Here is a 27137-nt window from a genome sequence, read left to right as displayed (position 1 = left end):
GGTGACTTGTTTCTTCAAAAAAAAAAGTTGAGCTGAATCTCTTTTATACAAAAAAAAAGTTTCAAAATGCAGTTTTAAAGAAAAATGTAAAATATATCAGTGCTGTGTAAATTGTCCACACCGCATTTTTAGACAAGTATAAAACTTTATTCTTGAAAAAAAGATAAGTTTTCGTCTTGGCAGTTTTCAGATCCCTGTAGGTACCAGCGGAAGAAAAAAGAGACATATACACACACACACACACACACACACACACACACACACACACACGCAAGCAAAAGAGAAAAACAGATATGTGCCCTGGTCTTGCAACTCTGATACATTCACAACACCGTACCAATGCTATGCTTCTCATGTGGGGAAAAAACAGCACAGCTCAGAATAAAAGACAAATCATTGTCACACATTTGACACTAGATTTTGTAGCCACCCAAATGCAGCTCAACAAGTTTGACAAGATACTTAGTGACTCAAGTTGTTGTGAGGTATGTATTGAGCCTGTGCACTTCATAGGGAAGTGCTTTTCATTAAATGTTGATACTTAAGTAGCTCAAAAGTAGTTCATTAAACTAAAACCGACCCCTTAAGTCATCCCTTTTTGGAGACTGTGCATAGGTATTAATGAATATATGTTTCTTTACTATAAATATCCCATTTTCTGAATAGATTCAGGAGAATATGGTCTTGCATAAAGCACATGGGCCACATAAGATGCACATAAGCACATAAGACTCAATGAAATCACAAGCAGCATAATTATTCCTATATGCACAAATCCCACTTTATTGACATTTTTAATGTGTTCTAAACAAACTAATGCTTCCTAGTTTTCTAGTTTGTCTTTCAATATATTCACACTGTCTTTCCAGTCATAGGCACAGTTTTAACTGCATCTACCAGGAAGCTGAGTTCATTACACATGGTCTCATGCCTGTAGGCCATGCGGATCTGGGCCACGTTGGTACGGCGAATGTCGTTCCCTTCTGGTCCTTCCTGGAGGTAGTTCTCACCTAAGAAATATTTCTTTTCCTGATAGAGACAGGTACATTTTAGAATCCCTGCAAACTATGTGCACTGCTGTAAATATATAGAGAATAACTAAACAGTAAAGCAGGGCATGTCTAGGCATGAGAAAGTGCAAAGGGAACCACCTCAGTGTGAATTCCTCTCTTTACTCAGATATCAGTATCAGAATTAATAATCAGAGATCGCGTTAAATACTGAGAAATAAAATATTAAATCTTTTTTACATTAATATCAATTGTTCAAAAATAACTTTTGACTGTTATCAATAAATTCTACACATTAATAAAAAAACAATCTACAAGGAGTCACAACCCTCCAAAAGAGTTTCCATGTCATAAAAGGTTCCTTATAGCAAAGCTAGAATCATTAAATATCCAAGCACAATGCTTAAGACACTCATGTCAAAAGGGGGTAAAATGGTAGACAAGTTGCTAACATGTACCTGATGTGAGATTCCACTTTGTATGACACTGTTTCTTGCAATCTCGCACAGATCACATGTACTGAGCTTCCACAGCTGTCCCGCAATCGCATACTCCTCCATCAGTGCCTCCTACAAAGCACAAAATAGAAAAGAAAAAAAGTAAAAACTCCATCATTGGAAACTTTGCATGTATCCTGGAGTGAGAAAGTCACACACTTTGGTATAGTGGAACTGCATGGGGTCATCAGTGGACAGTGAGACACACAGGCCCTTATGGAGGAACTCTCGTAGTGGGTTCTTGGAGTACTCCAGGAACAAGCTGTTGTTGCTCAGAGGAGACATAGCAATGGGTATCTGAGCCAGGTAGTAAAGGTACTGCAGCACAGGACTCTGCAGAGGTAAAATGGTGAAAGAGTGCAGAGTTTAACACATTTCAGAAGATATTGAAATGTTCTGCTAATATTTATTACAGTTTATAAAAATAATTGCTTTGTTAATACTCTAAAACAAAGACAAAGTCATGTACAAGATACTGTTTCTTCATCACTCATCATCCCACAGTGCTTGTGGGATTGTTTTCTTTATTAATATAAAGCATCCCACTTGGTATAAAATTTTTGGTTCTGATATATATCTGTAAAAACATTCTACTGTTATTCAATTTATGTTTAAATCCATCATTTTTCTGTATCACTGGTCCTAAAAAAGGGTTGCAGTGATCCTGGAGCAAGTTCCATGGAACTTGGGGGACATGACGCAAGGGACACCCTGGATGGGGTGCTAACACATCACAGGTCACAGTCACAGTCACACACACACGCACGCATGCACGCACACACTCACACTGGGAGAAGAACCCAGAATGCCTGGAGGAAACCCCTGAATCATGCAAAACCTGCAAACTCCACACACAGAAGGTACAAAGGTGGAAATCGAACCCCCAACAATATACTGTAGGTGTGAGGCAATGAAATGTGCAAACCACTAAGTTGCAGAATCAAATAATGATTCCTGGGATTCTTAGAAACTGATTTTCACCTAAATGCACCTGACTTCAAAAAAATATAGCAAGTTTTAGATTAGAATATTAAGGTCTTTTTTATATAGTTTACTCATTTCATGATCCAAATTGTCATATTTAATTGAGAGATGATTTAATTTTTGTTTATTTGTAAAAATAATACTGTATGTCTAGAAGTAGTCTTAATATTCCTTGCACTTGAGTGAAGCACTGACCATCTTCAGGTTGAGGCCATGAGAGATGTTATCTGCAGTGAGGAAGGCTGACACCAGGTGAGTGATGGAGCCTGCTTCTCCACAGTGTGGACGGAACTGAAAGGTACAGAGGCCACGTTCCCTATAAAGCAACATCATTAGCTGTTAGCATATATTGGGATTTAGTAGGCATACCTACATACATACATACATACATACATACATACATACATACACACTTTACATATCCTTGACCAGAAATCATCTATTCTATGTCAAAAATGTGATAACATCAATGCATCAGAATCAAATACTAATGTACCATTTATTCTAAAAGAAGACTAATTGCAAGGCAAATCACAGGTTTATACAGTATTAATGCACTCAGTCTAATGCTAATTATTTCTATGTCAACATAGAGACCTGTATGATAGTCACATAAACTTAATTTTAAAATGTGTTTGATTATTGATGTGGTGAATAGATGCTTTACTGTGAATAGATGCAAATTTAACATTTTTTAAGAGTATCAAATGGTCAGCGCTAAAACTGTAACTTTAGATCATCCAGTTGTGTTTAGGTTTATGTGATAATAGGAACAGGCTTGTTTTGTGGAGTTTATAGTTAAATTATAAATAACTATAACTGTAAACAGATATGCTGTGCCATTCATTAATACATTTTGTTACCTTTGGCAAATTGCTGTTGTATAAGAGGAATAAAATCACACTGCTCTGTGCTCTTATTGGAAAAAAAATCAACCATACACAATATACATGACAGCACCTTCTGTCTCAAACATTAATAACGTACATGACAATACGTCCTGTCTCAACCATACACAATATACATGACAGCACTTCATGTCTCAACCATACACAACAGCACTTCCTGTCTCAACCATACACAACATACATGACAGCACCTCCTGTCTGGGATTTATTGCTTACTTATTTAAGCATCTTGATAACAACAAGAGTAACTTGTGAAAGAATCTTTACTTTTTGTCTGAACCGAATGTTTTGAATGTAATGAAATATTTACTTTCTCAGGTTGTTCAGAACCATGATGTTGGAATACATATGGAAGAGGTAGTAACTGTAAGGAGGGTTTTCTTCCATGGTCCATTCCTCTGGTTTGGGGCTCTTATAGGAGAACATGTGATCACTATGTTTGGACTCATCATCCACACTGTCAAAACCTGTCACCTGCAAATGAATAGCAAGAACATTTTTGGACATGTTCAGAAAAAATATATAAATGCAAGTTCATAATCAATGTCTGTTTGCTTCCAGAGTCTTCAGGATTTGCTTCTATTCTCATAATCAGTTTTTGTTTGTTGAATGTTTAAACTGACAATTTTACACCTGGTCATCATATAAAAGTTAACTAGTCAGCAATAATGGTGTAAAGTGCATATAATTAATTAGTACTAATTGTAACTCTATAAAATCAGGACTCACATATTTCAGTAAAACATGAATTTCCTTGTGCTTCTGAGGGTTTACTGTAGCCTCAAACAGAGGAAGGAAGATGTTCTCCAGCATCTTGGCGAAGTTTGGAATTATCTTCTTTGATCTGAAAATGTCACTGAGTCACAAAATACACATTTTATTTAATATTATTTATATATTAAATATAAGATATGATACAATGATAAGACACATATACAGTAATTTGACAGAAAACTGTGTTCTAATTCAAAGCCAATAGGCCAGTTGCACTTACTATATCCTTGGAACTTGGATCATATATCTTAGGTTGGGTGAGTACATCTTTTGTTGGATGAACCATTTTGCTAGGCTTTCCCATTCGTTGGCAGAGCGGCCATAGATAGAAAGGCGGGGCTCTGCATACTGGTACTTACTTTCCTCCAGATCATGTGCCACCTCCTAAAAACAACAACAACATAAACATAGAAATACATGGTTTATGACACAGAATATAGCATCATAAAGACTTTTTATATGACTGGACTCATTATGTTTATTTTACCTTTATAAGCCGCGCAAAATATTCTCCATTAATGTAGTTGTCGGATTTTAGGTAAATCTCACGAAGCTCACTTGCACCAACTGGGTTGTATTTGGAGTTAAACTTGTCAAAACGGTGGAAAGTTTGCCTGCCCTGAAATTGAAACTTTTGTTAGTCACTATAATTTCAAAATGATCATGGAAAGTAAATTGGCAGTATAAGGCATACATACAGCATGCACATCCAATGAATCCACTGTGAGATCGTAAGGGTCCATGTTGAGAGTTTCAAACACCTGCTTTAGGGTGATCTTTTTCCCACCCTTTTCCATCACCACCCGATCTGCCTCTGTTTTACACGTGTCCTGGATGAAACTGAGAAGGTGCTTTTGGTTCATGCAGGCTGCTGCATGGATGTGGGTGTCTACCTAAACATAATAAAAGTAACATCAGATTTGGGTTAAGAGTTTAATGCTGGTTCTGAGGAGAATACAGAGGATGGCTTCTAGGCTGTCAGGTTTTCAAACAGGCATATCTCTTGTGTTATTCAGTTTCATTCAAGGGGTGGCAATTTTAAAATAGCTTGCAGGGTTAAGAGCTGCTGTCTTTCAAATAAAAATACATTAATCTGAACTCCCAACAGTTTCAACCGAAAAGCATTTGCTCTTATTACCAAGAGATCACAAGTTTGAATCATTACAAACTGTCTGTGTTTTCTGAATGGGAAGGATGTACTCTCACTGCCCTGTCAATCACATAAATATTTGCCTTTACGGGCATCTCTGCGCTCATATAAGTGGAAGAGTGCAGGCAGAACATGGCTCCAAATGTGTTAAGCTGCCCTGTGATGCTTCATGAGCAGGACCTTGAAAATTTACCCATAAGGAATCACATGTTTTCCCACCCTCCCTCCCTCCGCAGTTGTTATATGGTAAAGTAGAGTTAGCTAGCTGGTAAGATGTGAAAATGAGGACAAAAAATGTTTTTGGCACGCACATTAGATTACAAGTCTTAAGGTGGATTATTTTGGACTTTTGTGGAACCATCACTAATGGTTATAATACAAATACATACAATGGTGTGAAGAAGCAATGCTGGCTTCTTTTTTGTGCCCAAAATGTAGATTCATGCAGGCTATCAGTGGCAGTCATAGATCTGAGCTTCATTTTGCCTTATATTCTTCTTCATTTCCTCCTTATCAGCAGTGAAAAAGAAAGTGCATGTGACCTTCAGTCATGAGAGTAATGCATGCAGACAAGGTGAATTATATACACTATAATGCTATTTTATATCAAATGCCTTTAGAGCAGAAACTAAAATTCGATCGATTAAACACACATTTGAACAGGATAGACAGACAGACAGACAGACAGACAGACAGACAGATAGATAGATAGATAGATAGTTTCATACCTTCCTGACATTGTAGAAGTCTCTATGTGGAACACTCTTTAGTTCCTTCAGCTCTGCCAACTCATTCATCATCTCATGCAAGTAGAACTTGGAATTAAGAAAGTTAAGCCTTCTGTGACAATAGGTCTTCCTGTAAATGAACGGAGTATTAATACAGTAGTTTGACATTAGTCTGATGTGATCAGTTACATGTGATGAATGATGTGATTTTTAAATATGTACACAAAAGTTAAACTTGGTTGGTTAGGTGTTAAAAGATAATAGGTGATTGTTTTGATGGCAGCACTTGTAGCATGATGTACTTACGTGGGTCCATCAGCAATCATGGCAAGGACATGAGTCATGTCAATAGTGAAAGTCTCCATGTCAGGGTATGGTAAACTGTGTGGCATTTCTTTACTCAAAGCTTCTGCATTATCATACACGTTTATGATACCATCCTTCATCTTCATAATGTAGTTCAGGTTCTGAGGAATGTCCTCCATACTGTATGGGTCCTCACCCTCACTTGGACAGGGAGTGCTATCTGTAATTGCCATAATTTACAAAAACATCCTTCAAAGCATTGTTCTTACAAAGTGTTTGAAGAGAACTACTTTTTTAATTACACTCACTGTTCCTCCTATCACACCCACCTGGCAGAACATCTTCTTCTTCACTCCATGTGGCATTATTGGCAGTCCTTAGAAACTTGGCAGTGGTTCTGGGAAAATGGTGGTATGCCAGACGGGCATATTTTTCTCTGATGAATAATGCTTTCAACAGGCTTTTTGATGCCTGCTCATAGTCATCGACTGTGATCTGGAACAATAATTTTAGAACAATGCATGATAGAATTATATTCTAAATATACTTCATGCATTTAATATACTGTGTACTATATTTTGGTGTTTTAATGCCAAACAGTCTGAAGCATTCTAAGATGAAAAAACATTATATTGCTTTTAAATTAACTTTAAGACATTATAATATAAATTATAATGTAATCCAGAATGTATGCATGTCTTTGTTAGTGAAACAAAATTGTTAACTGTTCCTAAAAGACCAAAGACTCCTATCACCCTTCCAAATATGCTATGTATTCTTCAGGTTTTAAAATGTTTAACAGTTTATTCACAGTTTATCAGGTGGTGATAAGCTTCCATTACAAGAAACGGTTGAATATCCCAAAATCAGTGCCTTATTTTAAAGTACCAATAGGCTGTGCACCTTGTTTTTAGCCCAGACTTGAGGATATTACTCAAAAAATATGGATGCTAGTTACAAAGGCTGTTATAGTACAGCTAAGGACATGTATCAAAGTAGCTGAATTCACCATCAGTAGAGTTAAACTGGAGCAGCATGTGAAGTTATTTTTATTACCACCTTTCAATAAGGGTGTGAGATAAAAATGACTTAAAACATAACTGGAATCTTTAACTCTCAGGACTAGCACTGTTAATAAAGCTGAGAGTGTGTAATTGTATTAAGAACAGCATGTGACATACAGTATATAAGCCATTTGTTTTGTCTGTGGAGCTTATTTCACCTCAGACACTCCTAAGTTTTGTTGTTTTTTTAATGACTGTGTCCTGTAAGCAGCTCCTCTATTCTATTTTATTGTCTGCAATTTTCTTTTCTATCATGCACAATTAATCAAACTATCTCAGAGTCATACTGTAGCTTGATGCATTATAGACAATTGTGTGAATAGCTGTGCCAGTTAAATCAATTCAAATTCAAAGGTAACATTGAAAGGTCATTAATAGATATTGGTACAAATAATATTTTTGCTACAATATTTGGTTATAAGTCAGTTCACATCATGCTATGCTACTTAAATGATTATTCTATGGATTGCAAAGGATGAAGAAGATATTTTGTGTATTTGTTTTCTTTGCTAATGATTTGTAACTTGCTAGGTCATTGCAATGGAGAGCTGAAATGTGGGTTCTTTTGATCTTGTATGCAAAAACATCATTCCATGCTCTGCAATAGAATTGAATAAATGACTGCACCTACCCCTGCACAGTAGTCACCACTGATAGTGACTCTCTGGAACTCTGGGACATTGCTTTCAGCAGAAGCTTCAGATATAGCCGGGTTGAGGAGAGGACCAATCACAGACATGGCCCACTCAGACGCACCTGGTATCTGAAGAGATATAGACTGGGAACGGATCAGCTTAAAGCTCTTCTTCCTAGAGTTTGACAAAAAGAATAAAAATGACCATCACAGTCACAATAAAAACACACAGACTCAATGATGTGGTCTTTCTTTATGTGTCTCAGTGTATAATGACCTTTTGACACTCTCTTCCGAATGTTCCTCAGCCAGCCCTTTAAGTAGCTCTCGCTCCTTAGCCTGATGGAGACCAATGGGGCAGTCCTCAGGCACGGTAAACAGTGACATGACATCTTTAGTGCTCTCCTCTTTTATTGCTGATGCATACACCTTCTCAGCTAGAAGCTTCACCTTCTCATCCACTTCGCTTAAGGAGATCTTCGGGAACTGCCGATGCATGTCTGCAAGATTAAACCAGATGATGAGTAAGAAATTACTCTAAAATTCTCTAAAACTGTTTCTTTGTAAATTTACAACAGTTCATGTTGAATTTACAACATGTTGAATATGAGAGTTCCTCTTTACACTTCTAGTGCTATGACTATTGCATGAAATGAAGACATCATGAGAAATGATGCAAACCTTTACAAGAGGTTAGTTAATACAGCACAAACTAATACAAAAGTATAGACAGACATTAATCTATGTTGGTCTTTATACATAGGTTTTAATATGTAAATATGATATGAACATGTGCATTTTCACTTTGAGTCTATTTTTACTGATGGCATAAGCTGCATGCCATTAGAAGCATGTACAAATAACACTCATGAAATGTTTGCCTAACCACGTGTAAAAACTACAGCAAACATGTTCTGCTTTTTCTGTCATGCAACAACAACTCTGATATGAAACTATAAAACAATACTGTGTTAATAATTATAGGCAATGTCTTATATACCTTTGGGTCTTATACAACATTTCTTTCTCTTTTTTTTATTTCATTCTCATGAATGTGCAAGAGATTCTGCTTCCTATATACTTGACAGGAGGAGGAAACCTTGATATGAACTAGACCCAAAAGGGTTCCCTTCTACAGTAGGTGGCACCCAGTATTAGGATTATATTTTTTACAGTATACAGTAGTAGAAGAGTAGGAAGTACTTTGTTTGTTTTGTATGAACATTATATTTAAGATTATTAAAGCTAGCAGGTGTTAGCTTAGCCTGAAGTGGTCTTTCAAGCTTATGATGCAAGATTATAAAGTACATATCAAATGTCTGTAGAGAAAGCTCAAGTTTCATTTTGTGTTCTGCCAGAAATGTTAATCATATTACTGTAAACATTACTAAGCACATATTGGGGGTAGTAGCCCTCTCATGCTCAGTGGATTCCCATGTGTCAGCTTAAATACAGCAGTTGGCTTTCTGCGCCATGGCCTGAGTAACCAGTGACCACTCTGAGAAGTGTTTATGTACTGTTTATGTAAAGGACACTCATGTAAGAAATAAATATAGTACAAATTCTGAAACTACAGCATGTATTTGACTAAACAGCACTGAGCTCTACAAGTAACAAGTTGTAACACTTACAATAGAACAAAACACTTCTTCATTTTCTTCATTTTAATAGTAATATGGTACAATCATTAATAGTAAATAGTACAATCGAATGAGTAACTCTTGTAGCTCTAGTTCTTTCAGACAGTTGGTAATATTTTACACTGAATGGGGAGGAATTGTTAGAGCACAGTGATGGCACTGTTCCATTATATACTCCATATGTTTATCCAACATCCTGTCTAGTGTTTGTGATAAAATGCCAGTCACATGATGAGTGTGCTTCAGGGTGAGTAAATGTTTGATTTTCATTGACAGTCAAAATCTAGCAGGGCTTTCCTGCTATTACTGGTGCTACATAGCCATTCCTTTTTTAAACAAGGTTCCTAATTTACTACCTGAATAATTTCTGTTATAGACTGATGACACGCAGAGCTTGTGTGGTCGACAAAATTGGGTTGTTTTTAGTGCTTGGCTCTATAAAAAGCCCAAGAGGTCATTCTAAAATTCTTTTCTATTGACTTGTTGACATGTAACTAGAGCCAGTGTCAACAATCCTGGCAACCTCCAATAGGACACATGACAGCACTGTGAGACTGATGATTCCAGAGTGTTCCCATCTAGAAACACTGCATTACAGGAGGGCCTTCTAGATAAGTCTAGAGCAGACTGGAGTTCATTTCCAAGTTTATCTCATCTTAAAATTACAGACAATATACAAAAATATGAACTCTCTAAATAGGCAGTTTAAAACAGTGTACTAAAATGTTATTAAATTGTACTGTGAATACATTTGCAATGTGATGTTATACAGTGGTTTTATTATTTATTAATGAGGAATGTTTCAACCTTAAAATGCTAATCAGCCCATTCAAGAAAAGTCATTCTTACCTTTGCTTACATCTCTGAACTACATAATATCCAAAGTTGTGTATGACACCTTTAAGCCTTTTTGTCATTGGTAAAGCAGGAAAACACTCTTTATTTCTTACCTTCTGAAGTCATCATCGCCTTAAATTTGTTTTGAGAAGTTCTAATGCTCAGTGCTTATGATGCACATCAAATCAGTGTTAGCTTTACAGTGTCTTGAGTGTCCCACTCCTTCTCTATTTAAAGAGGCTGACACTGACAACGTCATGTCAATTCAGGACACCAAGTCTTTCCCAAATGTCACAACGGGCAGCCAGCTGGGGGTGTGTGAGTGCCAGAGAACAAAAAATCGAAATGCCATTTGCTGTTAAAACTGAAGAGGTTAAGGACACCTAATTCCCTGAACACCTGTGTTTAGAATAGTGTACAAGGGAGAAAAGTCAGGAGGAAACCTGATGTGCTAGATTATCATTTGCACTACAGCTAACAGTTAATGTCTTATTCAAGGCACAAATATCTCTAGCACAAATACATAAAAGAAAAGATCAGGATTAGGTACTGATATTGACCGGTTACCGCCAATAGTTGTGTGGGACTACAGCACATCTTAACCACTGCAATCCATATGTTCACATCATGCACTGTGTCACATAAGTGATCACATGCACTTGAACCACATTTATGCTCAATGAGCACCAGCATATGTCATGTTTTATATAGCACTCTTTGTCTCGTTTCTGTAGTGTCAGTGTCTGTTGTCATACCCATGCCATATTTCATATATATTTTATGTTTTCTAGTTTGTTTATTCTGTACAGTCCTAGACTTTGTTCAGTTGTGTTTCAATTCTAACAAAGTACCCCAACTTCAAACAACCCATAACACATAACATTATACAAAGGGAGTCCATGTTTTTTTTTTTATTATGTCACACGTTAGCTTTATTATTATGTTTGCTTTTTTATTTAGTTTTAATAGTTGGCTTTGCATTTCAGTTGAAAGGGTTTAATCCTGACCACAAAAATGTATACTGTGGGTGGTAAGATTGGGAATAAAAGCTTGTAGGGCTCCAATAAATAGCCAACATGCAGTATACATGGAAAAAATGAGCCTAATATTGTGGGTATAAAAATAAATTGAACTGCTGTGAGAGTGATTGGAATTTATTTTACAGTTAAAGGGTTTTTCTGGCTACAAAACCTTTGAAAAAAGTTGAGTTTGTTTTAGATCATCTAACTGTTTAACATTTTACAAGGCAAAACATGTATCCTATATACACTGCACTATTATATCATGTTCTGACCACACCCTAGCAATAGCAACTGGTGCCAAAAAAAAACACAAACATAGTCCTGCCTTATTCACAGATTTGCAGTTTTGCATTCTGAAATACAAGCTCAATGCAATGGATTACCTATAACCATTAAAATATCTGTTTGTGTGTATGATTTCCCTCTACCTATTTAGGCACATTAACTCACTCCTGACATATAGTCTGTTTGTAAATATGGGTAAAAATAAGGCATATTTTGTCGCTGTGTCACTGTGTGAAACAGTGACACAGAACTTAGCACTGCATACAAGCTAGCATATATCCTCCTGCGAGAACACTATGACTCTGTAAGCTTATAATACATGACCTTGACACACATTTCCAACTCTTACCTGTTTTATTTAGTAAAGTGTTGTGCTAAGCCCCTAACAGCCCGGCTGGGTGACAATAGCTTTGCATGCATTAATGGAATTCAGAGTCTAAGATTAACACAAAGATATATAAAGCATTTCCTGGTATGCTACTGCGCAAAATTCTAGATTAACATTAAGTTCTGTCAATCACAGAAACAGGCTTTTACCTGTGCGTACTGTAGATCAGGTTGGTTCCTCTCTTCAACTTTAGTGATTTGTAAGAGGAGTGCAGGGTCCAAGTCTTTTTTATGTGGCTTTTTATGGGTATTACTGACCTTTCCAATACTTTCAAGGAAACAGCTGGGAGAAATCAGACTCCGCCTATCAACATAGCTCTGGTTGTGTACCTGTCCGTCCCACTTAATCTAAGCCAAACTCTCACTCCATCTCCTGCTGCACTATACCACGTCTTTCACACACTTCACATTTACTAATTTTTCTTCAACAATAACTATTATAGCAACCAAACAATAATTTGTGCTTAAACCTCAGAATTCCATGTAATTTAGCCAGCCTGTAAGATAACATAATGTACAAATACTTTGGGAAGTGTATGTCATGTTAACAAGTCCAAACCAGCCTCAGATATTTAAAGCTCAAGAGCCTAAGTATGCCTTATTACAGAGGAGGTGCCATATTAATGACTACAGATCACAGATTCACAAGAGACAAATAAGTAAAGAAAACTAAAGAGTCATGTTTGACTGTATATGTTTATTATAAATAATACAATAATTCTATACCATTCTAATATATATGTATCATTATATTCACTGCCAGTCAAACAAATTTGAATGAATTATATTTAGTTTTTGCTTAAAACAAGAAAATCGAAGTAATATTAATCACTGAAGTGAAATTCTTGTTGTTTTTTTATTGAGAAAGAAATCTAAATCTAGTTACAGCATATATTTATTACTCTAATTGTCCTTGTAGCACAAAGTGTGTATATTTGTTCTTAACAATAGATACTAACACTGTAATATTGTTAACAATATTAATAGTAAGACCAATATAAATTACAGTAATAAACCAGGTTACGGGGAGTTATACAGTGTAACTGCTTCATCGAACAAGTATAAATTAGAATCTAAAAGTGGAAAATGTATAAATCATTATATAATTTGTGATGCATAAAGTATTCACCCAATTGAACTTTTTCCATTTTTTGTAATGTTGCAAACTGGAACTAAAATGGACTTATTTAGTATTATGTTTAATAAAGTAACACAAAGTAGCCAATAATATTCAAGTGGAGGGAAAATCTATATAGTTTTCATAATTATTTACACATAAAAATCTATAGTATTTGCTCCCCATTGCTGTGAAATCCATAAATTTAGTATTCTCTTATTTCCATTGTACAGATTTGATTGTTGTCCCTATTTTACTGAAATACAGTGGGTAAACTTGAATAAAAATTGAAACTTTAATAGAAACTGAACTCCTGGGATTTTTCCACACAGCGGCTAGAAATACTGTAATGTTAAGAGAAGTCAGAAAAAGAATTGCCACACTGGTTCAATTAAACAGGAACTATACAGTAACAAAGAAAATTACCATGTGGTGATCTGAAAAGATTTGTTTCCACTCTTCAACATTAACTGGTCTTGCATCTGCAATACTGTATGTATTGTGCTGCTGGTTTATTAGATAATTGCATGATTGTGTAAGAGAACAGGGTGTTCCTTTCAGAGTAGCTTGTGATTATACAATTAATGCAAAGCTACATTTACGACATAAAGCTATGTTTTACAAAACTACACATAAATGCTTAGTTTGGACTCATAGCTCTGTCTGCGTATTTGTCCTTCCCACAAAACTCATGCCAACCTCTCGATTTCCTTCTTTTACATATCCGAACACTTGCTTTTATTACATTCACACATTCATTCTTCATTCTGCTTCCTTAACAAAAACTAATGGCAGCTATTACCACCCATATTAAATGTCTTTTCATCATTATGCTACTCAATGCCATTAGCCTATAAAGGTTTTAGCCTATTTGCTCAGAAAGGACACCATAAGAATGACACAGATTACCTAATCAGAATGTGCTACTAATACTGTTCAAACTAATTATATTAATCATTGGCTGTGTAACAAATACAGAGCAAAAAATTACAAGGGATTAGCAATTCTTAAATCTTGTCAAATATATATATATTATTTCATATTCTAAGATTGTGAAACAATTACCATTCAAATATTTAAACATTTTTATATTCTGTTGGCAGATAGTTTTGCCAAAAGAACAAAAAACTTCAAACAAAAAATAACGCAATATGTCTAGAAAAAAAGTTAACGTCATATTTGGCTTTTATAGCTTAAAACAAGAAATAGTGGCTAATTTGACTAGATTTAAGATATGTTAAATTAAGATGTAATTTTATGTCTATAAAGTTTTATCTGTAAAAGACAGAACAGACCAGTTTCAAGACCGTTCGAATATTAAAAATAAACATGTATTAACCTGAAATATATCTTAAACATTAATATAATCCACATTGCACTGGCAATTGCACTTTTAACAACAAATAGTTTTGGGAAAACTCTCCTAATACACTGTGCTGAGAGACTGAAACAGTTTTTGACAGGATTACTCCTCAGTGCTATTCTGACTTTTAATTCTAGAAAAATGTAAAGTTGAATCTAGAGAACAGCAAAAATATGTACATTCAGATATTCATGTGTGTGTGTTTCAGACATTATCTGAAGACACCAGGCTTCCTTACTGAGTTATATCTCTGATGTGCATAGAGTTATTCTAAATGCAGTTATGTTACAATGCCATTTTTTATATTCTATCATCAGATAATTCTGCTTAATTCTGCTTAACTTTAGAAAAATAATCTTATAATAGAACAAGAAAATGTAAAGCCTAAAACGGTAAAATACAAATGTCTATAAATAAGGTTAAAATAAGAAATAGTAGCTTTCTTTTGCTAAACTAAATTAAATAATGCTGAAATAAGGAACTACTAGATTTAGACTAACAGGACATTGTTAAAATGGCTTGGCCTAGTGTGTGTGTTTGTGTGTGAAATAGGAAATAGAGAGAGAGTGAAAGAGAGAGAGAGAGAGAGAGAGAGAGAGAGAGAGAGAGAGAGAGAGAGAGAGTTTATTAATTCATTCTTTGTTTATTGTTTTTTTTCTTTGTGCTTACTAAGTATGGTTGTGTGTGGTTTGCATGTGTTACATATGGGTGTGAGCTGAGTGCTTTTCTGCCTGCAGTTTATTCTGTAAATGATGCTAACTTGTAAATGAAATGATGTTGCATATTTATCCTTACCTGAAACAGGCATAGACTGCTGCTTTTTCAGAGGAGTGACGTTTCTCCTCGTCTTGTTTAATGCATTTGGGTCCATCTGATTTTAGATCACGTGAGATGTCACACATTACTGATGTATAGCTAAATGTTAAGTGTTTTTTAAGCATTCTGTCTCAATAACAAACTGTAAATACTTCAGAGTGAATGTTGTTATAAATAAAGTTATTGTGTTCCTGGAAGCAAGCCAGGGAATGCCAACTTTCAGTTTATCTGTAAACAGGAAAACGTAAACTGCCTGTGTTGTGATGTTCCCATTTAGCACATAAAAGAACTGCAACTAAATTATGTTCCTGTTGCATGCAAAGACCTATGAGCCTAAGTCAAATCAAACATTTTGTATGTCTGTCCACACAGGAAGTATGATTTACTACTATATTTACATACATTTGTAATGTCTTGTATCTGCTAAAAAGACACAGGTCTTGTCAAGTCTACTCAAATTTTCAGTGTAGAGTTGGCATGAAGTTATGCTGACTGCTTGTTGAGACATGCAACATAGAAAAAAGTGAAATGCACAACCTGCTAACAAGCATGTAAACAGGTACTTTTTGAACAAACTGTTAATTATAAGAAAAAGTCTGCATTTACGTGTGCACTAGCAGGACAAACTACTTTCTTACTTCTATAAAATTTTAGTTTAAACATGAATAAATAAATATTCAATAATAAAAATAAATTGACATGAGTTCATCTGAGTTGTACTCACCTCTTAGTGTGTAGAAAGGTTTCTTGTTCTTTGTGCTTTTTCTCTGTCACTGAATGTGTTTGCTTTGAGAAAGATGTTCCTGTGCTTGTTCTCTGGGTATGAAGATAAACTGTGTCTTTGAATCAGCTTTAACAAGTATATATATATAACCCTCTCACAGCTAGCTATGTAAAAGAAAAGCCAACAACAAAGTGCTGTCTCTGTGGGAGTGGCTTAGAGTTCCTTCCTCTGGTGGCTTATTTCCCCCTTTCTTAGTTTGCTTGCAAAGATTTTGAATCTCTTGGCAGAACTATTTTAGACCACAACTGCTTTTGTGTCGTCATGTGTCTCATGTGTATATCAGCAGAAGTAGCTGATGAACACAGCATGCAAAGTCTGTGGCCTCTTTCCTTATGCAAATAAGCATGAAAAAGCTCTCAAAGTGTACTTTTTTTAATTAATAAATAATTGCTGCATTTTTTTATGTAATTGATATAAAATGACTAACTCCATAATTAAGACAGCTATATATTTTGCTAGATAATAAGCAAACAAACTTAGCACACATTTCAAATAAGAAGTGAAGGGAAGTGAGGTGAAACTGAGAGCTCCCCCTTCTGCATATATGTAGTTATGACATGTCAAACAGTTAAGCCTGTTATTTTGGTCTGTCAAGCAATGATATATTATGGCCCAACCCTTATAACCCTGGCATGGACTATCTGATGTTTTGTATATTTTTCTGTTTTTACTGTTCTAACACACCCACAAAAGTGTTTTTTTGGTACATTTGCTACTTTATTTGCATTCAGTCATTTTATTATTGGTAGCTAAGGCATGTTAATGTTATCCCAGCTTGACAGAAAGATTTGGAATTTCTTCTGAATGTAACAAGCCTTAACACAAGGGATTAGCATGTTTTCATCCATCTTGATGCACCCCAGCATTGTAGATACTATTTCTCTCTGGGGTCTTATACTGGTTCTAAAGAGTATCAAGTGACTTTATCTTCTAGGAAATCCAAAGTCTAAATTGCCTTAGAGTATGTTAAAGATCTCCCTTATGATGGCTTGAAGTGAGTGTCTGCTAGCAAGTGCTCCACCTTACTCCACAGTTCTGAAGTAGATTTGCAGATTTGCAGATTTGCAGATTTGCACGCTCTGGCGATAGTCTCATGTGCAGCATTGACTATACAGTATGAGTCTGGAGACTTCGGTGAGGGTGAGACTACAGTACATTCAATACATTTGGGGTTAAAACATTAGGTGACAGTGTATAAACATAAAGACATTAGGTGCTCCGTTGTATAAACAGAGTTTAACAAACTGGGTGGTGGAAATCATCATATTAGCCCATTGATGATGTGGATGACACGTGGATCACTGGTTTTCCCAGGAAGGTTTTTTAATTTTCTGGTGAACTATGTACCTCTCACGAACTCAGCAGTAATTTGAGATGGTTCAGAGAATTCTCTAAACCATAACTTTACAAACCTTTTACTATTCTGATAAAAAAAAACCTAGTTGTTTGTCATAAGGTTTCTCATGATGATTGTTTCTAAAAGCTTGCAGTGTATTGTAGGTCAGAAAAGCAAAGATGGTGAGATGGGCAGGATCTCCAATAATATGCAAGCAGAAACTGAGGCATCATACACTGATACTGTCAGGCATCTGAGCTCACTGCACCTTACTACCTCGACATTGCTTAAGAGCCCTTATTATTTTTATAATTAGGAAATTAGTATGAGTGATTAATCTGATCTGTGTTGGTTTGATGATAATTTAGCCCTTTTATGGGTTGGAACAGAGAGATATCCCCATTATTGTAGATAAACAGTTTTGGTAAGATTAAATTAGGTTTTAGGAACATCATTGCTCATCCTCATAGGAATATTTTAGATTTTTCCTCCATTCAGAGCATTATTTACATGCAGTTACCAGTACAGAGGTAGCTAGGCCTGCCAGATTATAAAGGAGTAAATCTATTTTATATTAATTTATAACCTATAGAGGATAGCATAAGCATGACTATTCGCAGATATGACAAAAACAAGTAACTGTGAGAGAAGTTTGTTGAAAAATAAAATGTTGATGCATTTTTAGTTATGTGCTTTTATCACTGGCTGTAAGAAACAAATTACGTATCACCTGTTCATATTTTCAGCAATTTTCCATGTCACCTACCCTGTTTTGTTTTTGTTGCCACCCACACAAAAGTGAACATATTTGTAATGATTTCAGTATAACGTCTAGGTCCTAGACTCTAGGAGATACCAACAATGTATTTTGTTGCTGGCTCATTCTGCACACGTTTTTTTAACAACACTGTGCTCTGGGAGATGATACTGCAATACTGGAACATGCAAAGTAAAATAACGCTTCTTCCCACAGGCCATAAGACTGCTGGAGAAGTAAACACTGCTTTAGACAAGCATTTACTGCATATTACATTTAAATGTACTGTACTATATAGACTGCATTATAACCCAACAGTTCACATGGGCTTTATATTTATGTACTACACAGGGCTCTCAAGTTTTGAAGACAGGCAAGCGTGACATATCCACGCTGTGTGTGTGTGTGTGTGTGTGTGTGTGTGTGTGAGAGAGAGAGAGAGAGAGAGAGAGAGAGAGAGAGAGAGAGAGAGAGAGAGAGAGAGATTATGACTGGTGTTTATTTTAAGTGTTTGTTGCCTTTTTGGACTCCTTTATCATTTGTAATGTTGTTCCCATTTAAAACAGTTCGGCTCAAGCCCAGCCATTTTTAGGGTCATGATTGAGGACAAAGTCCCGTCCAGAGACAAGCTGTTTCGTGTTGAAGTTTTGTTCAAACCGACCAAAATACCCTCGCGAATAATTTTTTTTCATTGGTTATTGCGTTAAATCTTACCCAGATATTTTCTGATTGCCTATTGTGTAGCCTCTTTTTTGATTGGCTGATAAGTGTCAGGCTCGACTAAGAACTCCAGCGGAGACGCGCTTGATTCCTGCCCGGTTCCATAGAGACAGCGGGGCAGACTGATGTATACATCAGTATACATTTGTATACATTTTGTATACATTTTGGCCGCTGCGGCATATTAAATATATGATAATTAGTCAAAAGGTTTTTCTGCGTGAGAAATACGATGTGTGGCGGGAGTGCGGGAGAAAAGACCGAAATGCGTGACTGTCACTCTCAATGCGTGACATTTGACAGCCCTGACTACAACACATATATTTAAATTACTGTTATCTACTATATAAAATAATTTGTACATTCTCTTATGTACTTGTGCTCTCAAGACTTCCTTAACTCTTAATTGCATGGTTTCCACTAAACATTCTTTAGAAATATTCCTTTAAAATTCTGGTCTGTGTTGACATGTTTGCATCACACAATTCCTGATGATTTTTTCAGGTGCCCTTTCAGGTTGGGAATCTACTGTTCTACCACATCCCAAATGTGATCTATTGGATTTAGATCCAGTGACTGGAAGGTCCACATTTTGTGATATTTGAGATGTATTATCATGCTGATAGTGGTCATAGGAAGATAGTAAATTGTGGGTATAATGAAGGGATGCAGAAGATCAGCAACAAAAAGTCAAATAGGCTCTGGCATTCATATGTTGATTGATCAGTATTAACATTGCAAACTGTATCAACAAATCCTTCCACACACCATTTCATTACCTGAACCACCCTGGACTGTTGACACAAAGCAGGGTGGATCCATAGATTCTCACTGTTGAAGACAATTCTGAAAATACCATCTGTGTGCCTCAGCAGATATTGAGATTCGTCAGGCCAGACTATAGCTCATGGAAAGTTACAGTCTTACAGCTTTGTTTTTGTGAGCTCTTTCAAGATGTAAGGTTTTAAGATTAAATCATTAAGTACTTTGTGGTACTGAAAGCTGAAATGCTGCCAACATCATTCCTTGGTAAGAACATGACCTAGCCTTCTAGTGTTAGCCAGCTAGTTTTTTTATGTAGATTGTAGGCAAGTAACATAGATTTGATAATGAACATCAATTAATGCATGCTATCAAAAATTGCAAATACTTAGCAAGCTAAACTTGGACCAATTATCTCTCTTAAATTGGAAAAATGTCTGATATAGTGGTATGTGGAAAAAAAAAAAAGATTTTTAATAAAATTCAGTGAGAACCAAACTAACTAGCGACAAATTGATTAAAAGTTCATCTTTTTTTTAGTTTGGGCCAATTCAGGAGACTCAAGCAAGCTCTTACTCTTCTGCATCCTCTTGTACAAGACTTAGAAATATATATAAGCCCAGGGCAGAGTTCTAAAAAGAGAAATTTACCATAAGATGGCAGCATAGCACTAGAAGAAAAGAATTCATACAGCAGATGTTTTGAATGAACATTATTAAAGAAAATAGATTGTGTATTATGTTGTGGAATATTATGTTGTTGTTAAATCTTTATAAGCAATATTATGGTTGCATTTGCTCACTATATTTAGGACTATGCATCATCTGAACCACACAAATTTGTTGCATAATTGAATAGCAGTACACTGATCAGCTGGAAAAAGAAATATTTTTTAATTAGTATATATATAAACTAAGCCAGGCATAGTTATTACTCATCTTAATTAAATCATCTTAAGATCATATATTGTTAAAAATGATCACTGGAGGATAGTATTGCAGCAGCATGTAGTATTATTTACTGTGTTGTCTTGCCTTCGCTATACATGTTTTTTTTTGTGTGTAATTTGTAGTGTATTGCTTTTTTCAATCTTGGAAATGTTACACCGACACTTTTATTAGTCATTCATATTCATAGATAATTAGAATCTAGGAACATATGGATGAAATACTGATGATCATAATGCTGAGCTTTGTTGTTGCAAGTAAAGCTAGAAATAAAAGACTTTCATTCTTTTTCCTCACAAGTGTTTAATAGTTGCTTATACCATCTGATTTTCACTTAGCATTGACAATGATTTGACATAGACATAGATATGTTTCTCAATAAATCAGTATAAAAGTAATGGTTAAATTTCATTTCATTTCAGTATACAGTGCCAATATTAGTTCATGTATAAAAATAGTTAATCTCTGAGGTTATAAGTATATTATTACTGAATGTAAAAAAAATATGAATCCGTAATATAGAATATTTTTCATAATATCTGTAACTTTTTTAAGCCCTTATTGATGGAGTACATACTGCTACAATTATTGCACATTCCCCCACTATACAAATATTGAGCTTCAAGTATGTAAGCAGGTGAGAAGTCCAAATCCAAGCCTTTCACATCCAGCATTTACAGAGACCTCGTCTTTCAGTTCATTTTCCTTATGGAGCCTTATTTGTCAAAGTCTTCAGCTGGTAGTTTCTCTGTCCTCTTTCCCCTTGCTAGAAAACACAGAGGTGCTGGTAGTTTCCTGGATAACCCCATTGCTTCTCCAGAGGTTTGAAGAAGTGACATGTCCTGTGCTGAGGGAGAGACAGAGAGCCTTGTCAGGTCCCAGAGCTCCGTCAGATCCCAAACTAAATGCACACACAACTGTTTTCACAATCTTTCATATTGCTGCCATAAACTCACACCCTTGTTATCTCACTTAAACTCTTGCTTTTCTTTTTTACAAAACAGAACTGCCTGACCCACTTTACACAAACACCCATTCTTCCCAGATGACCTGAATCCTTATCTTTAGTCCTGTCTCTCTGGTAAAGGACGTAGAAAAAAGTTCCAGCTGCTTGGACATGGTAGTTCTCCATTTTTGTCCCTGCAAAGGAGCTGTCAGTAGTATTTCAGCATAGTGAGCCAAAACAAGAAAAAGGCTCAGGACAAGCCGCAGATTGATGTTTAAATCAGTTTTTGAGTCACGATGCTTTGCTTGCAGCATGGAATGATTCATTTGGCCCCCTCCCCGTGGGTTGGAGCGGTGGAGCGTCGGAGGAGGGAACGCCTCCGTCGTCGGCCGTAGCCACAGGGACTGATCTTGCGTGGGGGGGCGTTACTTGTCTTGTTACTGAGATGATTGATGCGGTAGGCTAGATCATGTATTGAGCAGGTGAGCAGGTTACAGCCCCGTTTCATCCTTCCACTCGGCTGATCACTGCAAAAAGTAACAAGCCACAAAAAAAACAATAAAGAATGGAGGCTATCCTAAGTTACAGTCTTCCAGAAAGGCTGTTTTATCCCATGAGCCTGGTCCACTAACATTCAGTGTAGTGATGTATGCTTATCTTGAAGCAAATGAACAGAAACTTATTTATAGGTGATCAGTATATTCTGTTTGCCAATGAAAAACCAGCAGATAAATCAGCAGAGACTCTGCACTGATTATAGAATGTGTGAAATTTGTTGTGATTGGTGTTTGTTTTGTGGTTTGAATTTCAGATATCTTGAAAAGCAGGTGAGTGAAAGCAGGAGTTTGGCTACTTGGGTATTCCTTCCCTACAAATTCAAGTCTAACTTTATTAACTATATTTACATAACTTGTGTTGATTCAAATCACCGTTGTAACATATACAGTAGGTATTAGTTCTATTAGTTTTAGGTATTAATACAATAGGTATTAGTTATTATGAATATATCTACAATGAAGCCCGTTCATGTCATAATGTGGCCATTCATTTTGTAACAAAAAAATCACTTTCAAATGAAAGCTTGTACACATTTTATTAAGTGGTGTCACCTCATTTCTATAAACCCAGGCATGCCAATAGAAGGAATGATGCCTACCTGTTCTGTGATATAGGTGGCCCTGTATCCCTGCTCTCAGCTGAATCTTCTGAACTCCTATTATGCACACAGAGATCCTTCTTCTGAACTTCTGCATTCACTCTGGTTCACAAAAACAGCACAAACATGTTAACATCAGAAATGCACACCCACTGTATAATTGCAATAGGAGAAACAGATAAGTAAAATGGCCAAACATACTTCTTTTCTCCATCAGAATTGGGCGGAATTGTTGCACTTAAAACACATGGCACAAAGGCAGCCAGCAAGCACCAAAACATAATACTCTGTGAGACCTTCTTCATTTTGACTTCAACCTGTTGAAAGAATTCAGGTTGGCATGTTAGTTTATGAACTACAAAATGATGCATTTCAGGAGAAATTGAACAGTTCCTTAAAATAATTAACACAGTAATTCTAATCAGCCTCCATTCCATTCAGACAGACGCTATTGGTGCAATATTGAGGCATAGAGCAGGCATGGAGCTGTGCTGCTTTGCTGGGGGTCAGTAAGTACTGCCTCACACATGATGATAACCAGACTGCTGACAGCAGGCTGTCTTACCAACACAAAATTATTTTAGCCTTGACCTCTGAGGAAATGCCAACACATTCAACTGATGATAATTATGTCTGAGTAGCATTGCAAGGTACATACCTGAGAAGCTTTGTTCTTGAGTAAGAATCAAGAACTGTACTCCTGATCTCTCAACACTGATTGGTTGGTCTAGAGAAATAGGATTTCCCAAATAATGTCCTGTTTGTATGTTTGTGTGTGTTTGAGAAGGATGCAGCTGTGACACTACCAATCCTCTGAGTCTAAAAGGCAAACCTGAGAGCCTTTTATACTTTACAGGGGGTGGGAGGAGGCGGGAGTTAGGATGAGTGACAGTCAGCCACATCCCCAACCTTACATGCCCTGTCTTGTGCAGACAAAGGAATGAATTTCCAGCATCATTAACAAATAATCATCCATTAATGGTCACACTGCATTTGTTGTAATTAATTTAAAATCATATTTAATGGTATGTTTGCTTTAAGTTAGAGTATTTAGGGTCTTGAGTAGCCTAAATTAATGTTTTAATATATTTTAGACATGTATATACCTGAATGGCATAAATCCTTTATATTAATGCACTGAATCTCGATTAATCTCTTATTTGTTATTGTTTACAAACTGGAATAATGATAACAGTTGCAATTCAACCACCTAGACATTTTGCTAGTGTAGTGTGGCTTTATCTATAAAAAAAATCAATCAGACATGCTACTTTTTCTGTTATGTGTTAAAAGTGATATACATGCTTTCATAATTTACATCTCTCACCAATTTGATTTAGTCATTTATTGACATCAAATATTAATTTTCCTTTCAATGTCACATTGACACATGTCACAATGACACATTCAATGTCATGCACTTTCAATTTTCTTGAAAAGTAGTCATCTTCTGCAAGGCCTGCTTGTATTGTAAATGTACAACACAAATTTCACTCCATATTAAGGGTCAGATATATAAGGTATATTTTCCATTAAAATCTAAATGATGCAGTTTTTAAATAACACTGCGGCCAGATGAACAATTTGGCTGACCTTTGACCTTTGCTGCATTGATATTTTAGGGTCATAAGTTTCAGCAAGTGTCCTTTTAATGCTTGCTTATGCTCATATCTTAGACTAGTTTTAAGTGCAGTCTTGCAGTACACTGGCTTTAGTGACCTCTTCTGTCATGTTGGAGTACAAGTGCAAATATGCTTCACTTTGAGAGTTGGTGACTATGGTAACCTCACGTTAAACTCCTCACACGTCCCTGAAAATATTGAAATCAATCGATCAAATTGGTTGTACGTGCTAAGAGCCATGCTTAATGCTCTGAGGCATTAAACAACACCCAAAATTATTTTTCACATTACGGAACATAAAAAAAAATAATTCATCCTTACAAAGGATCCTTTCCAGATGCATCTCTGAAGACATATATTATAATATCCCTTGTTGGAATAAACAGCTGTTGGTTGGATTACATGGCCCATTGTGCTATCTGGCCAGTCACACTTCGTAGCAGCTGAATTTTGTCTGGCCAGGAGGCTTATGGGTAAACAGTGTCTATCCTCACTATGTTTCTCTGTGAGTGATATAATAAATGAGTATTTGGAGTCAGTAGGACATAGTGTTCCTGGCCTAGTCTTCTTTAGGATTCTTTGTTGTTTAGTTAGCATAAGTCAAATATGATGTAAATACTGACAGTCCAGGCATCTAACATTTCGTCCTTTTTTTTTTGTTTGTTTCTTTGTTTTTAACATAATTCCGTGACATTAAATATGCAATGAAATGTTGATGGGTATATTATAAAAATAACTTCCAAGTTTGATGTTAACCCACCCACATTCAGAGACCGCTGTTAATCTGTATGAGTAACAATTATAGGTGGAGCTGTAGCTTTGGATCATGTGAGGGGTGGAATTTAATTGTGTAATGCTTGCTCTCAGACTGATAGACTTCAGCATGTTCTAACATGACGGAATGATATCAGCATTTATTTCTAGAAGCCAAGTCCTTGCACTTCCAATCATACAGGAGTCATCATTATTTTTCAGAATGTGAATAATCACTGATCATTTCAACTTGAAATGCACTTGAAACTCCTGCTTTGTATTGACATGCTAATATAAAAAGATTCTCCACTGGTTTCTCTTCTCATGCATCACAACTGATCTGAAGTAAGACAAATAAGTCAGCACATGAGTGGCTTTCTGTGTTGTTAATGCAATAGGCTTTTTAAGGTGTGGGCTGATAATTACCAAAAGCTTTTGCTACATATGTGTTTTATTATAATTGTATTTACTCAATAATCAATATTCATTTATTCAAGTACCAATTATATAAACATCCATTTGAAAATGACAGATGGGTTCAATTAAAAGCAAGTGCTTCACGTTGCTTTTACACTCCCAGTACTATGTTGTGAAGAATGATTTTGTGCATTTAGAATAATTGCAAACAGGTATAAAGCTTTACAATCATGTCTTAAGTATTGGTTTAATACGTCATGTCCTTATATGATGAACATTCATGTGATGTGATGTGTCCACCTGATGTAGCGTGTGCTCCGTGATCGGCGAGCATGAAGGATGTCACGTCTCTGTCTAGTAACTGACCTGCGTCTGTTCCTCATTAATAAATGGAAAGTACAATACATTGCACACGGTTGCGTAAACGTATAAAGAATGAGCTACATTCCACATGAGAGGCGAACTCCACATGCTTAAGACAATATCACAGTGTACACACACAGTCTTCTTTCAACACCCAGTCCACAAGTCACTCCAGCACTCCAGCACACTACACCTTGACTACTTCATTAATCTAAAGGTCTCTGAAGATTTATGCCTCCATGCTGAGCTTAAAATAGTAGCAGTTGCCTTTCAACACTGTAATGTTACAGCTTTCTTGGAAGCTCTAGAACATCAGCTGTTTTTAAAAATGTGAAGAGTTCACAGTAAAATGGATCCATTAATTTTGTCCTGGAATTTAGCCATACATCATTCAGGCTGAAACACAGTTAAGTACATAAAATGGGAAGCCATTCAAGTCTAATTCACCGTGAAATTGTATCTAGTACACTAATACTTTAATCATTAACAGTATTCATAGGTTTTCTTTGGAATATTTTTTTGTGATAATGTAATTTTAAAAAAGAAAGGCTGTGGAAGCAGACAGTTAGTGTTTAACAGGATGTGACTTCACTGACATTTTACACATGGAATGTCTTATGCATAGAATGCATTAAGCCGAGATTCTAGGAAATACAAATGTGACTCCCAGTAGACTTCCAGTGACTGAGCTTGGTTCATATTCACATAGCCTTTTTTGCTGTGACTTGTAGATACTGAGATATTTACCTTGTAATTTTATTACACAAGTCTGATATGAAAGTCATCAGGATGATGTGGACATTACTAATGGTAATGTTTTGATGACTTGATTTTTACTCATGCATTCTAGACCAATTGTAACATGAACAGTACCAACAATATTGCCATGTTTTGGAAAACCGAATTATGTTTGTTTCAAATATTTCACACTTTATTTTTTTCACCAGACATGTTTTAGCTATGCTACCTTGTACTAAACAATGTGTCACTTCTAAATGTAGATTTACTTGCTGAGTTTCCTTAAACTGTTTGTATGATTTATTTGTGTAGCT

The 27137-nt window shown here is 35.9% G+C and overlaps 2 protein-coding genes across 3 annotated transcripts; both read right to left on the bottom strand.

The window, feature by feature from the left end:
- Nucleotides 1-125: 125 nt before the first annotated feature.
- Nucleotides 126-16439, bottom strand: ampd3b (adenosine monophosphate deaminase 3b). Of its 2 annotated transcripts, XM_060878031.1 has the most exons (16): nt 16247-16439; nt 15502-15577; nt 8333-8555; nt 8053-8230; nt 6687-6852; nt 6358-6577; nt 6052-6181; nt 4872-5066; nt 4661-4792; nt 4394-4557; nt 4129-4255; nt 3710-3873; nt 2687-2807; nt 1667-1840; nt 1469-1579; nt 126-1029 (listed from the first exon to the last, which is right to left on the bottom strand). In XM_060878031.1, the coding sequence occupies exons 2-16, from the start codon at nt 15575-15577 to the stop codon at nt 853-855; spliced, it is 2358 nt and encodes a 785-aa protein (XP_060734014.1). In that variant the 5' UTR covers nt 16247-16439; the 3' UTR covers nt 126-852. The 2 variants fall into 2 exon arrangements, with proteins under 2 accessions (XP_060734014.1, XP_060734015.1); XM_060878032.1 differs by lacking the exons at nt 15502-15577; nt 16247-16439 and adding an exon at nt 12377-12527.
- Nucleotides 16440-21106: 4667 nt separating this feature from the next.
- admb (adrenomedullin b) lies at nt 21107-23731 on the bottom strand. The gene is made up of 4 exons (XM_060878631.1): nt 23589-23731; nt 23132-23247; nt 22931-23032; nt 21107-22301 (listed from the first exon to the last, which is right to left on the bottom strand). Exons 2-4 carry the CDS (start codon nt 23233-23235, stop codon nt 22097-22099), a joined length of 411 nt encoding a protein of 136 aa, XP_060734614.1. The 5' UTR covers nt 23236-23247; nt 23589-23731; the 3' UTR covers nt 21107-22096.
- Between the last annotated feature and the right edge of the window lie 3406 nt (nt 23732-27137).

The sequence above is a fragment of the Tachysurus vachellii genome, chromosome 9 (genome assembly GCF_030014155.1).
Source record: "Tachysurus vachellii isolate PV-2020 chromosome 9, HZAU_Pvac_v1, whole genome shotgun sequence".
NCBI lineage: Eukaryota > Metazoa > Chordata > Actinopteri > Siluriformes > Bagridae > Tachysurus > Tachysurus vachellii.
The sequence above is the reverse complement of the archived record's forward strand: the minus strand, read 5'-3'. Positions and strand labels throughout refer to the sequence as shown.

Coding starts and splice junctions, on each gene's coding strand:
- ampd3b (XM_060878031.1), bottom strand. CDS start 15,577: ATGGACCCAAATGCATTAAACAAGACGAGGAGAAACGTCACTCCTCTG. Junction 6,853..8,052: donor GTGGTGACTACTGTGCAGGG/GTAGGTGCAGTC, acceptor TTATTGTTCCAG/ATCACAGTCGATGACTATGA. Junction 1,580..1,666: donor TGCAGTTCCACTATACCAAA/GTGTGTGACTTT, acceptor TGTGCTTTGTAG/GAGGCACTGATGGAGGAGTA.
- admb (XM_060878631.1), bottom strand. CDS start 23,235: ATGAAGAAGGTCTCACAGAGTATTATGTTTTGGTGCTTGCTGGCTGCC. Junction 23,033..23,131: donor AATTCTGATGGAGAAAAGAA/GTATGTTTGGCC, acceptor TTTGTGAACCAG/AGTGAATGCAGAAGTTCAGA. Junction 22,302..22,930: donor CCACCTATATCACAGAACAG/GTAGGCATCATT, acceptor TACTTTTTGCAG/TGATCAGCCGAGTGGAAGGA.